This window comes from Equus asinus, chromosome 3 (assembly GCF_041296235.1).
Source record: "Equus asinus isolate D_3611 breed Donkey chromosome 3, EquAss-T2T_v2, whole genome shotgun sequence".
NCBI classification, from domain to species: Eukaryota; Metazoa; Chordata; class Mammalia; order Perissodactyla; family Equidae; genus Equus; species Equus asinus.
Genome location: NC_091792.1, coordinates 33,975,278 through 33,990,069, shown reverse-complemented (window position 1 = coordinate 33,990,069; position 14,792 = coordinate 33,975,278). Strand labels below are relative to the sequence as shown.

Genomic DNA, 14,792 nt, shown 5'->3' with positions numbered 1-14,792 from the left:
GGTATGTAGTGTGATTAAGAACCTGAACTTCAGCGTGTGGGGAGGCAGGGGGGGATGGGGTGGAGAGGGCACTGAGCTAAGAGTGGTTCACTCTCAGTCTGGATTTTACTGTATGACTTTAGGCAAGCAATTAGCTGACCCACACCTCAGGTTCTTTATAAATTAGAAGCAATAATGTGCCTTCTTTCTAGTTCCCAGAAGGTGAAACTAAGATTCTGCTGAGGTGACGTCTCCAAAGAGTGTTGAATCTCCATTATCAAGTTAGAGGTAGTGACTTTCTGTTAGAGGGTGGAAATCGGTGCTACAGGGATGGTTAGGCCTTCTCAGCCCTGTCTGTTTGCAAGTGATTTACATTAATTTACATATATCATGCATCAGTGCATGTTCTCTCTCCTTTGTCTACAATTAGTGAAATTTTAAATCAATACGTATTTATTGAACGTATGTTACATTTAAGATCTATGTAAAGAGAGAGGAGAGCAAGAGATGCTTTCAAAGATGACCAAGTCAGAATGTATGAGAAAAATGCAAGCACGCAACTTCCAGTCGTACAGGACACATGACTAGAATATATTGTGGTTCCACTATGGAGTAAGGTAGTCCCTCCATATTTCCAAATTTGCTAGATTTTTCTATAGTTTGATTTGTAACAAAAATATTGCGTTAATTTTTTTGTATTTAATTTATTTGATTTCCATTCCAATTTGAAAATTGACATCAAGTAAGGTACCCTTTTTTTAGATTTCTCCTCCTTTTGCTCAACTACTTTGGCGTTGTATCATTATTACCTATTTATTAGCATATCCCTAAGCTATAAGATATTTATGTTTCTGTTTCTGAGCTGAAAATCCATTTTTTATTCTTTCAATCCTGAAATGATTAAATAGAAGTGATTTAGATTTTTCATTTAGTTATATTGATAAGGAATGCCTTAACTTTCATATACAAGTTCAAGTCTTCAGACCCCTTGTCGACAGGATATGTATTGCGAGTAGGATTAAATTTAGATTAAACCTTCCACACTGTAACTCCATTCTGTTCTTCAACAGGGACATTTGTGTTTAAGGCAGCTGATAAGATTGTATTTTCATCTGAGACCATAAAACAGTGACACTTGCCACCTAGGAAAGAGAAAAATTAAACACATGACCTTGGCCTCCTTAGAACCAGTCCAGATCAAGGTCATCAGCCTATAAAAATCTCAAGGCCAGCAGCTATCAGCCTTTTTCTACTTTGATACAGAGATTAAGGATCTTTCACAAAGGGGGCTGACACGCCCCATGGACTCACCAGAGTTAAGTGCAGTATAAGGGAAGCCGTAGAGGGCACGCTCTTCCAGCTTGGGTATCCTGGGTTCAGATCCTGGCTCTGCCGGCTGTGTGAGAACCACCTGTGTGAGAACAGGCTAATTCCTGAATCATTCTGAGCTTTGATTCCTCTCATCTGTAAAATGAGGATAATAATGAGACCAATCTTAATGTTATGAGGGTTCAATGAAATAATGTAAGTAAAAGACTTAGCCTTCGCACAGTGCCTGGAACAAATAAGTGCTGAGTAAATCTTAGCTGTGGATGTTCCAATTGTTGACAATGATATTATTATGGAGATGACCTCTTTTATTTATTTAAAAAAATGAAGTGTTTCCTGACTGTATTACTTATTATTTTTGGTAACAAATTAGCAGTGCTGCCAATCATTATGACATACTTTCATAGGAAAATACTAACAATCCTTTCCCTCCTCTTCTAACTAACAAGGTACTTCCCAATCCTGTGCCTGTGAAAAATAATTAAATAAACCAACAAACAGAAATATCCACCATATAAAAACATACAACTCTGCCTAATCAAATAGATAGTGTTTCTGGGTCAAAGAGAAAAATATTTGTGATCAGTGTTGCCTTAAAATGTTAAAAATCTGCCATTGACTAACATAAATTTTATAATGTGCTAAAACCCAAGGTCAGGAGAAAGACGAAATAGGAGAGTTATATTTTCTGTTAATACAGAATTCAATAGATTAGGAGCACAGAGAGAAGAAGACTGAAAATTTGAAACTGGATGTAGTCACACAAGAATATTGCTGTGTCTGGGAGCTGATAAGGGCTTTAAGGAAATTTGGAAATCTTTAAAGGAATGGATGATATGATCAAAGCTTGTCCATAAGAAAAAAAGGACCAGAATAATTGAGGATACCAATGGATTCCAATCTTAGTGAAGAGAACTGCACAATCGCTAGGGGCTTACTTGAATAATATTTGGAAATGACTGTGACTTGAATTTAAAGAAACATATTAAATATTTTTTAAATACTTTATATTTGTGAGTCATAGCACATCATGTAATTTTAGGAGTAAATGGACATTAAAATTTTAGTATTTTAGAAAGTCTGAATTTTTATACTTTAAAGTATTTTTAAAAAGTTAAATTCTTTAAAGTGGTGGTCTGCTATTTTCCTATAGTTTATTCATTCCCTCATTTATTCAATAAATATATATGTTGAGCACCCAGTTCAACAATAAACAAGAGAAAAAAGAGGGAATTCTCCTATTTGCCCAAATAATAGTAACATTCTCCCTCAAGTTGTTCTCATATGCGGCCATACTTTATAATAATTTGTGGAAGAAAACTTGTTTGGATTTAAAGCTTCGCCATCACCTAATACAGTCGTGAGCTCCACACTTAAATGCTTGTTCTTTTCCTTCACTGGGAAAAGTTGAAAGAATAGTCATTATAGGGTCTGATTCTGGGGCAAGTGAAAGCTGACCTGAAAGGAGTTTTATAATTAAAATTTACATAATTGGTGCTCAGATTTTTGATATGCAGCAATCCGCCAGCAGTAAAAACCTAGGAAGCGGCCCCAAGAGGAATCAGCCAAGAGAAATGAAGTGGAGGCTCCAAGTTCCACCATTCTCTCTCCATCTCGGTCCTGGGGGAGGCGTTTGGGTTACCCCAATAAAGCCCACTTTAAATTATGTGGTCGTAGATGCTGCTTCCTTCTGGTTGGTGAATATGGGAAAATTTAAAGGGCAACAAACCGAGATTGTAACAGATAGATTTGTCTCTGGTGAAATAAATCAGAACCCTTAGAGTTTTTTCTTTGATCTTATAGTATAATCATATTTAATGTAATGCGTGGTTAAGAGTATGGGCTTTGGAGTCAGACAGACTTGGGTTTGGGATAGTCTGTCACTTAACAGGTGTGTGACCTTGAATTTATTATTCAACCTCCCTGAGGCTGATACTCCTTTTGTTGTAAAATGGGATGGTAATAATAGTACCTAACAAAAAGTGCTCATATAAGGTTAAATGTAATGTGTACTCTGCGTAGGACAGTGCCTAGCACAGTGGTAAATCCTCCATGAACATAAGCTATTGTTTTAATTATGCATTATCTCCTTAATGTACTTGTAACAAACTCTGATGTTGTTTTGCATAGTGGAGATACATTGCCAAAATGGGGTGAAACTAGTTATATACTGTAAGCCTTTATCTGTTAGAATTAGGATCAGCTTAACCACAGTGACTTAACCAAATGGAGATCTGTGTTTTTCGCGTAATGAGGAATTCAGAAATAGGTAGGATAGGGCTGGTGCAGCTTTTTGGGGACCCAGATGCTTCTGATTTTCTGCTCTACCACCCTGATTATATGTCTTTCATCTTCATGGCTGGAAGAGGGCTGCTCTACCTGCAGACATCCAAGAAGGACAAGCCTGGGGTGAAAGGCCTTTTTTAGAAGACCGTCTTTTTTTCAGAGAGCAGGGGGTGTGTCAGAGACTTCCCCGGGAACTCTCACCTGTATCTCATTGGCCAGAGCCGTGTTTCGTGGCTAGCCCCTAACAGCAGTGGAAGCTGGGAGAGAAAGTACGTGTTTTTAACTGGGCACATGGCTACCCTAAAAGCTTTGTTGGATATTGAGTAAGCACTCAACAGTGTCTGCCACAAAGCCACAAGGAGGGCACAGCTCCCGGGCCTGATGGTTTTCTAACAAAGATTTATAAATGTCCTCAACATTGGGATGTTCTGAGGGCATTTGCTAAGACTTGAAGTCTTACCATCATCATTAAGAAGAGACATAGGTGGTCACTGATCTATGTAACTGGCAAAATAATAACCGAAGTCCCTTAGGTGTGGCTCCTGAACTAATGTTGTCAGTTTGCTTCTATGCTGCAGAGTAGAGTGAGGTTGGCATTTAGTGCAACAATCATGATCTTGGGAATGTGACTGTCTTACTTATGCAATAAGCATTTATTGAGGATCCGCTGATCTTGGAAATACAAGTAGAGGAAAAATGTAGAAACAATATCCAAATTCCCAGTGGACTTTTTTCCAGGGTAAGTTCTATAGAGGTGGCAGGCATCAGTTGGCCTGGATTCTGGCAGGGATGCTCTGTGGTTGGATGCTTAGAGATGTTCCCTGAGATGCTCAAGTTCTATGTGATCAGGCCTTTGGAATGAGGGGTACCAAGTCCTAGCCGTTTTCTATTTCTGTAATATTCTGTCTATTTCTGTAATAGACAGAGGAATCAAGGTCCAGTTTTCTTCTCTTGGTTTAAAATGACGTGTATAAAAAAAACCAAAAAACAGATGTGGACAACACGTATGGTTCTTTACCAGTTTGACAGATGACAAGTCAATCAGTAAGGATTCACTGAGGCTGGCTATTGCCCAGCACTAAGCAAAAAATGTTGTCCAACTTTTCTGGGTTGGTCTCAGGGTTGTACTAAGAACCAATTCCGTAAACCCTTCTTAGTTGTAGACCTTGGCATTGACTTCTTATGGCTGAAAGGAGCTTGAATGAGACTGTGGAGCAATTACTTCAGTTCTTCAGGCCTCCCTTTCCTCATATGTGAGAAGAGAACTTTGAAGAAGATGATCCTTAAGGTTCCTCCCTGAACTAAGGTTTGAGGCAGGATGGAGACTTAGTTATTGTGGGGACCTTGATTCTGTTACTCAACCCTGCGTAAGTTGTGGAGTGCACTGAGGTGGGAGAGGTCCTGGAATTTTATACCTCAGTTTCATCTTCATAGAAGTGAGAGTTGGATTCGAGAAATTGGCGTCCTCTACTTGATCTAATGTTCTGTCAAATAGGATTCGATAGAGCTCTCTCCCAAATTCTCCCAGATGGGTTTATTTCATGGAAATTTTTGGAGAAACACTTGATGGGGTTCATCTTCCTAGGACCTATGCACGGGCTTTGCTAAGTTTAAGCGTTAAAGTTTGAAATGAGCCCAAAGACAATCAAGGCTGTGAACTCTTTTATGCCTAAGAATCTCCACCCAGTTTTTAACTGTTTTTAACTGGGCACGGACTGACAAAAACTTTTGGTAAATTCTGCTGTCTTAGCTATTCACTAAGTTAACATCTTGACTGGCAGAAAATCCCGTACTTTGGGAGAGTGTTTGGAATGATCCTTAAAGGGGAATTTGTTATACCAAGACCTGCAGAGAGGTGGTCGTAGGGAAGCTTAGAGATCTGTCAGGACCTGCCTAGTGACCCTAAGTTGAAGTGACCCTTAAAAAGAAAACAAATGTTAAAGAATGTAGAAGAATTACAAGCATTGGAGCAAAGATATTAATCCCCAAAGAGTCCTAAACCACAGCTGGCCACTTAATTCACATGCAGCCCTCAGAAGGTGCAGCTTGTTTTAAGCAGAGCCTCTGCAGTGCCCATGAAACCAAAGGATAGGTCAGGGTCTAACCAGAATATCACATGCACTGCCTGGAAATGACCTGGTAAGTGTTAACCTGAACAGGAGTACAGACTCTGAGAGCAGAGGATTTCAGAATTTCAGTTGAGGTATGCCTCGAAACTCTCCAGGCTTGATGATGAAAGAAAGAAATGATCAAAATACCATCTGTCATAATGGAAAACCCAAGGGGCCCCAGAGCCGCTTCCTCATTGAGCAGCCGATGCAGAGTCAGTCAGTCTGGACGGTTATTTATGTGTTGAGGTCACATTTTGGCCAATCTTTCGCTTAAAGCTTTAACCAACTAAAGCCTTTTCTTTCCATATTTCTTTTGCCAAAGTCAGGTTGAGAGATGGTTCTTTGAGAGGATCATTTGGGCAGGAGATACAGGGATCTTCTCACACAGCAAAACTCACCAACAAAGGCAGACATACACCATTCAGGGGCTAAAGGATGTTGAAACAAATTAAAGCCTTTTCCTTTGCCCCTCTGGTTCTTTGAGTTTTTGTTCTTTCTTTTTTTTTTTTTTTAATGCTCCCTAAATGTCAATGAAAGGCCCCAGGGACTTTCTTCAGTAATAACTAGTTTACTTCAGAGGGGACTGGCTTTTAGAATTCTCCCATTCAATCTTCCTCTTGTTCGTTCTATATTCTGATTTTTGCTGTGTTACAGTTTTTAACTTCTCTGGAAATGTTCTCAGCTGACACCTTCCAGAAGAGAGACGGGAAGAAATCCTAGTGTCTGTGAATTGTTGCCAAATCTGCACATGTCCTCTTGTAACCAAGAATCGTAAACTGAGAGCCAGAGAACAGGAGGAGAAGAAAAATCCCTTCCTTGTTTGTTGTAGACTTTGGTGTTGATTCCGTAGGGCTTGGAAGAGCTTCAGTGCGACCATGAGTCTAGTCTCTGCCATCCCAGAGTCACTAGCCACATTCCCTGGGGCAATTACTTCAGTTCTCTGGGCCTCAGTTTCCTTATATGTGAGAAGAGAACATCAAACAAGATGATCGTTAAGGTTCCTCCCTGAACTATGATTGGGGGCAAGATGGAAACTTATAGAAATCTTGATTCTATTATGCAACCTTGTACAAGTTGTGGGTGCCCTGGAGTGGGAGAGATCCTGGAATTTTATACCTCGGTTTCATCCTCATGGAAATGAAGGAGTTGGATTTGAAGAAATCTGAGCCCTCTACTTGATCTAATTTTCTGTCACATCTGTCAAGCTCCCTCCCAAATTCTCCCAGATGGGTTTATTTCATGGAAACTTTTGGAGAAACACTTGATGGGTTTCATCTTTCCAGGACCTGCCGTGAAATGAGACTTGCCCCCTTGGATCACTAGGTCATAAGAGGCAGAGTTTGGCATGCTGTCTCTTGGTCACTGGGAGCATCATTATGAATGAGGGAACTCAGTTCACCATAAGCCAGAAGAGCTAAGAGCCTTGTATTAGGACTGCTAAGATGGGGGGACTCTCCTTACACTATCTTCCTGTTTTTACAACTGTCCAATAGGGATAAAAGAGCTAGCACCTCTGCACCTATTTACTTCATTTAAAACAAAGACCTGTTTAAGGAAGAGGAAAAGCCTCAACTGACATTCAAGGCAAAGACCATAGGTGGAAAAATAGACAAACATCTGATCAAATAGTACCAAGTAGCCAGGAATTTATGCAAACAATTTATGCATATCCCTGGAATCAGAGTATAAGAGTATGAAAAGAAATTAAAATGCTTGTAGGACACAAAATCCTCTGAGATTCTGTGTAAACGAATATATTTGCATTAGACAAGTATTGTGCTATAAAAGAAATGAAGAGTGCACAGCAAAGGAAACCATCAACAAAATGAAAAGGCAACCAACTGAATGAGAGAAAATATTTGCAAATCGTATGTCTGATAAGGAATTAATATCCAAAATATACAAAGAACTCATACAACTCAATAGCAAAAAAAACCCCAATCTGATTAAAAAATGTGCAGAGGACCTGAATAGAAATTTTTCCAAAGAAGACATACAGATGGCCAACGAGTGCATGAAAAGATGCTCAGTATCACTAACGTCAGGGAAATGTAAATCAAAACCACAATGAGATATATCACCTCACATCTGTTAGAATGGCTATTATCAAAAAGACAAGAAATGACAAGTGTTGGTGAAGATGTAGAGGAAAAGATTTGCTCCATTAGGAGGACATCTAAATTGGTGCAGCTGCTGTGGAAAAAAGTAAGGAGGTTCCTCAAAAGATTGAAAATAGACCTACTATATGATCCAGCAATTGCATGTCTGGTTATTTATCCAAAGAACGTGAAATCACTAATTTAAAAAGATCTATGCACCCCCATGTTCATTGCAGCATTATTCACAATAGCCAAGACATGGGAGCAACCTAAGTGTCCATCAGTGGATGAATGGATAAAGAAATTGTGGTGTATATATATATATGTATTCCATAATATGTATATATAATGGACTATTATTCACCCATAAAATAAAAGGAAATCTTGCCATTTGGGACGTCACGAATGGACCACGAAGGCATTAGGCAAGTGAAATAAGTCATATAGAGAAAGACAAATACCATGTGATCTCCTATGTGAAATCTAAGAAAAAAACAAAAACGAAAAAACATACTCATAAAAAACTGATTGGTGGTTGCCAGAGGCAGGGGGTGAGGTGGGGTGAAATGGGTGAACGTGGTCAAAAAGAACAAACTTCCAGTTATAAAATAAACAAGTCATGGGGTGAGGGGGAATGTACAGCATGGTGACTGTAGTTAATAATACTGTATTGCAAGTTTGGAAGTTGCTAAGAGCATAAATCTTGAAAGTTCTCATCACAAAATTTTTTTAACTATGGTGACAGATGTTAGCTTGACTTATTGTGGTGATGATTTTGCAATATATGAATATCAAATCATTATGTTGTACACCTGAAACTAATATAATGTTATATATTAATTATATCTTAAAAAAGAAAGAAAAGAAGAAAACCTGGTGTACATTGGCAGCTATTTAAATTAAAAACTAATAAGAGATATGGTAATAAAGATGAAAAAGAGCAAAATTTTTAAGATACCTATATTCTAAGCTGTTTCGTGACTTTGGACTGATTTAAAAGCAGTTGCTGTTAATGTGCATTTTTATGTTTTATGCTTCAATAAAAAGTTTTTAAAAAGGAAATTCCCTAATAATCTAAAAGAAAATTTTTATAGGTATTTTTTCCTAGCAGAACAAAAGAAGAGAATTAAGATGGTAAATGTGCTCAGCTGGCTGTACACTTACTGCTGTTGATAATGAACATGGAGAGTTCTTAGCAGGATGCTGGAGTCTGGAATAAAGCTTGTCAAAGGCCAGAACCTAACATCCAAAATTCTAAGACCAAGAGCCATCATGGGAGGTGGTTTCTGTTAAGAATGTCATAAGTAATAGAAAACCCAACTAAGAGTGACTGAAACAAACAGGGGCTTATTTTCCTCACAAAACAGGAAGTCCAGAAGTGGGTGATTGCTGCCATTCATTCAGCTACAGGAAGGTGCCATCAATGTCCTAGACTTTTCCCAACTTTCCCTGCCTCTATCCTTAGCAGGTTGGCTTTCATTTTCATGCCTCATATTCCCAAAATGGCTGCCATAATCCTGGGCATTTCCTTTGTGATCAAGGCAAGAAAAAGAGAGAAGAGGGCCAACACCAAGTATATCTTTTCTTTTATCAGTAAAGCAAAAGCCTTCTCACTGGCCAAAACTTTAGTCCATGCCCACCCCAGCTGCCTCTAAAGTGGGAATGGGCAGGGGAGAAGAAAAGTTGCGAATGATTGCTGGGGTAACCAATAAACAGTGTCTGCCAGAGAGTTTATCTTGAAGCGAATAATCCTGCGGCTTTTTGTTATTGGGAAGAAGTAAGGATATAGAACCTTTGGGGATATGGCTCACGACTGTAAACATTTCCACTAATAAAGTCATTAAATCACAGTTCTTGGATTGAGTTAAAACACCTATTCAGAAGGCAAATAGCCTTATTTTTCACCCTGAATTGGCCATAAACCTTAACTAATGCTATTTCCAGGCCTCAGTCTTTCCCACTATAAAGTAAGAATAATGTTTATTCCCTGCCTCACTTGGATCCTTTCAGTCACTCATTTATTCAACAACTATATACTACGTGGCTGCTATGTATCAGGCGCTGTGCTAATGCTGACCATACACAAATAAATAATGCAGAACCCCTGCCCCCAGTGACTGACATTCTAATGGGGAAGGGAGGCCAGGAACATATTTATTGAATGCTGCTGCATCTTGGACTATGCTGGGTGCTTTATAGTAAATAAATATATAATATAGAAGGTATGTAAACAAATAATATAACAGGTAAAGTGGTGCAATAGAAGTATTCATAAAAAGCACTTTGGTACCCAGAAGGGGAAATGACTCATTTTGCCTGGGGAATTGGGGAAGGCTTTACCAAGGAGATGAAATCTGAGATAGGGCTTGAAAATGAGCTGGACTTTGCTGTGCAAAAGAAGTGCTGGGGTGGGAGTAGCTTCTGATGGAGACATAGTTCATTCAAAAGCATTGACGGCTTTAAAGGGACCAGCCTGTTCCTGACAAGATGAGTAGCTCACTCTGCTCAGCACTGGGGTGGTAGGAGGTGAAGTGGGGAGCTGAAGGGGGGTGGGTGGTAGAGCCAGATTGTGAAGGACCTCAGAGGCCATGTGAAGGAGGTGGCTGTGGGGGGAGCCATTGGAATACAGGACATGATCAGATTTATGCCTCAGAAAGATCATTCTGGAACCTGTGAGAATGGAAGGTTGAATGGAGAGAGGCCAGGAGCAGAGACGCTGTTTTTAGGAGGCTTTTGCAAAATTCTTGGTGACAGATGACTCAGTGAAGGCAGTGAGGGTCCTTTATTTTTGGTTTCCAAAGTTTATTAAAATTCAAAGAATAGAAAAACTTTTACATAAAAATACGTCAATTGTACCTTCCACATTCTTGTCCACACACACAAAAACCGAAACATGCTATCTTTTTGTTAAACCTGTAGCATGTGACCACAGTGGTAGCCAGGCCCGTTCGTTCGGTTCACCATGATGGAGATGGAGCTTGGTGAAGGAGCCGTGTTTATGAATCGAGCTTTAAAATGCACACACTATGGGACACTCGCTGCTGTCCCCGCGGTGGTTTCCTTAATGTAGGGTCACAGTCAATATCGTTCGTGTGTAGAAATTAATGCAGGCCTACGTGTCAGTTTTTATAAATGTTTATCAATAGGCTAATTTAAATATTTTTAAACATTTTGGATAACTTGATCATCAAGAACTGCAGAGAAAATGTGCTGCTCTATTCTGGAATGCCTCTTAGAGAACCTGCGGTCGCACTTAGCATCTCTTCATGCTCAGGTGGGCCAGTCCCGCTTCCAAAAGGCGGATGGTAGACATTTTAAAGCTTGTCCTTGCTGGGTGTCCATCACATTCAGCTCTCACTCTAGAACTAGATGGACAGCTTTTGGTGACTGATTGGGTGTGTTGAAAGACAGAAAGAGAGGAAGGAATCGAAGATTCTGAGGTTTCTCACATGGCATTTAGGTGGCACCATGCACAGGAAATGCGGAAGAATGTGGCATCTGCTCAGCTCCATTTCAGCTCCGTGAAAAAAGTACTTGTTTTGTCCCAGTGATACTCTTCTTCCCACTTCCCCTCCCCTGCCAGCCTCACCCAGCTGTGATTGCGAGGTCCTGTTCTCAGATGAGGCTCCTATGGCCTCTGGTTGCCTTGTCCCCTCGTGTAAAATGAAAACGCATGGCTGTAGTAAACGCAGACAGCAAGGGGGAGAGGAGCCGATCCCTGGACAAGGCTCGGGGTCCGGGCGCAGGGATGTGGCCAACCAGTCATGGGCACCCTCATAGTGCCTCGCCACGGCTGCAGGGCAGTCTTTTTGCTTAACTGCAGCACAGTCTTCATAGTTTTAATAGTTTTCTAAGCCCAGTACAGGGAATTGGACTTCTTATGATTCTTCAACTTCTCAAGTGCATGACTAATACTTGAAAGAATTATTAAGAGACTTCTTTATTTTTAATTGCATCTGCTTGTTTGGTATGTGACCCAATTAATTCATTCTTGTTGTGAATGTATTGAAAGACCTTGTACCCTCTTGACCTCTCCTTATAATTATGACTGTCATCCTCCTTTGAAGCACTGTTTTGATTACACACTTAGAAGGAACTACTAAAATACCCTTCCTCGTTGCTTGGTTGAAATGACCACTGTGTGGACTCAAGGACAGTCCTCAGAGCGGGGTTCTTGTCCTCAAATGCTCAGTGGCCTGTACCTCCCTTTTCACCTTCCCTTTCCCACAATTCCGCCCCTTCCCCTTTACAGGTTTTTAGTCACGCAGTCCTACTTTAATAAGAAGACTAGCTCTTCTCCCTGAGGCCCAAAGAGCTGTGTTTTAACAAACACAGATAAATCAATAAATGTGCCTTATCAGGGTTGGGATTCTGGCAGGTGCCTCACAGCAAACATCATTGCAATTTCACCATCATTTCCCCCCTCTTCCAAACATACATTCGTATTTGTTTCTTCTTTTCTTAGATTCCACTATCAGGCAAATCTGCATTCAAATGAAAATTGATCCAGTTGACTCACCCAAATACAGGTGGAAGCCTGTCACTGGGAAGCAGTTTTAACCAAATTGTGTGAAATAAAGTTCTTTGTTCTGATGTTATTTCTGTCCAGTGGTCTGAGCATTTTCATCTTCTTGGATCTTATGGAAAGTTCTTTCTACCATTTAATTATCACCACGTGGTATCTGGTTCTATAAAACAGTGCGGTGTTTTAAGAGCGTTCACAATAATTTGCTGAGGTAAAGGACAAGATATTAACTCAGTAAATTATTTGTCTTGTTCTTCAAAGTGAGACCTAAAGGCTTTTTAGTGGCCCAGACAGGTGTCCTTGTGCAAGTGTCCCCTTGGTACTCTGTAGCTTATCTCCTTATATTACTGTAGAAAGAATGTTTGTATAATCCATTAAAGGTTAGTGTGAAGAAATATGGATGATAAAATTAAAGGTAATCCTATGGATGATGACAAGAAAATATAATTTTTTTTAAGATGACATAAGAATGTATTAACATCCACTTATTTCATTCACAGCTATGAATTATGTACAGATAACTTGAGGCACTCACCAATTTCCCAGATATGATGAGACCTTTGGGGAAATTCTAGTTGTCCACTCTGCTAGTAGGGAGTTTTATGTGGAGCAGTGTCTTAGTCTGTTCAGGCTGCAATAACACATACCACAGACTGGGTGACTTATAAACCACAGAAATTTTTTTTTTTTTTTTTGAGGAAGATTAGCCCTGAGCTAACTACTGCCAATCCTCCTCTTTTTGCTGAGGAAGACTGGCCCTGAGCTAACATCCATGCCCATCTTCCTCTACTTTATACGTGGGATGCCTACCACAGCATGGCTTTTGCCAAGCGGTGCCATGTCCTCACCCGGGATCCGAACTGGCGAACCCCGGGCCGCCGAGAAGCGGAATGTGTGAACTTAACCACTGAGCCACTGGGCCGGCCCCATAAACCACAGAAATTTATTGCTCACAGTTCTGCAGTCTGCAAGTCCAAGATCAGGGTACCAGCATGGTTGGGTGAGGGCCCTCTTCTGGGTCACAGACTGCCTATTTCTTGCTATGTACTCACATTGCAAAAGGGGCTGGGGAGCTCTGTGGGGCCTCTTTTATAAGAGCACTTATCCCTTTCATGAGGGTCCACCTTCATGACCTGATCACCTTCCAGAGACCCCCACCTCGTAATACCATCACCTTGGGTGTTGGGTTTTCAGCATATGAATTTGGGAGGAGCACAAAGATTCAGACCATAGCTAACAGTATGCAGTTGTCGTCACTATGTAAGGTAAATTCCTCATTAAGGATTTTGTACAACCCAGAGCATAGGGCAAAACTGGTTTTCATAAAGGGGAGTGAAAGTGTATTTCCTTTCAAAGGATTGAACCATTTGTTTTTACATCAGAATCTGAGATTCAGCGTTCTTGATTTACTATCTTGTGTCAGGAGTCTACATTTCTGGAATTTTAACATGCAACTCAACCATTCATTCATTCAACACATAATTTATTAAGTACCAACTGTCTACTGGGCACAGTGCTAAACCGTGCTATCAATCTACTGGAAAGTGTGGTTGGCTGACCTTTAGTGATGAAAGAGAGAAAACACTGGAGACTTGACTAAAATTGGCATCCATTTGCCACCACAACTTCAAGAATGGCCTTCTTAGAGACAGGAAATGAGCGTGAAAACCAGAGGATACTGGGACTTATGTGCAGTTACCAACTACATTCTTCAGAAGGAAGCCTCTGCTGAAGTCCCAAATGTTGACGCAACTGAAATTTGTTCACGTTCCATTGTCTGTTCCTCATGATGCTCTGTTCTTTTGGCCCAGAAACAGAAAAGATAGTACTCGAGGCAGGAAACGGATTGCCATCCTGGAAATTCAATGACCAGCTTTTTCCCTGTGACGTGTGTGGGAAAGTGTTTGGCCGACAGCAGACGTTGTCCCGACATCTCTCACTGCACACGGGTAAGTCAGCCTCCCTTCTCTGCCTTCTCCACTCTGGAGCGCCAGCTTCTCTCGTGTCAAGAAGTTGACTTTCTCTAAGAGAATCATAACAGGAAGTGGTGGAAATGTTTTTATCCTGACTTTTTCAAGCCATTTCACCTGGCATGTTCAAATAAGGCCCTGGAAAGGGTTTTTTATTTGTATTGAAAGGATTCAGTTCAGGCAGGATTGATGAGAAAAGATACACATTTAGGTGTACCCCAATAAAATTCCTCAACTCTAAGGAATTTCTCGCTGTCGTGTTGAGGGTGCAGGGGGTGGGGCTGCACCCTGTCTTCTTGGACTCATCTTACTGTGGTAGGCGGGAGCAGTGGGGAGACAGAGCACCTTGGGGGAGACAGGGTTGCTGCCTTTATTGACTTGAAATAGTAGAGAACTATGATCAATTCTGAGGCTTGGGAAAGGGAAGGCAACCAAGTTAAGAAGGAGTAAAGAAGGAATAAATATTAATCAATGCAGCAAAAATAAGTAAAGA

General features: G+C 40.4%; 1 protein-coding gene across 11 annotated transcripts in view; it reads left to right on the top strand.

The window, feature by feature from the left end:
* ZNF827 (zinc finger protein 827) overlaps positions 1-14,792 on the top strand; it is a 163,537-nt gene that overhangs the window by 130,850 nt on the left and 17,895 nt on the right. For all 11 annotated transcript variants that reach the window (XM_044767168.2, XM_044767172.2, XM_044767171.2 and 8 more), the window contains exon 9: positions 14,141-14,278. In XM_044767168.2, the coding sequence (XP_044623103.1) occupies positions 14,141-14,278 (138 nt within the window). The remainder of the gene's footprint in view (positions 1-14,140; positions 14,279-14,792) is intronic.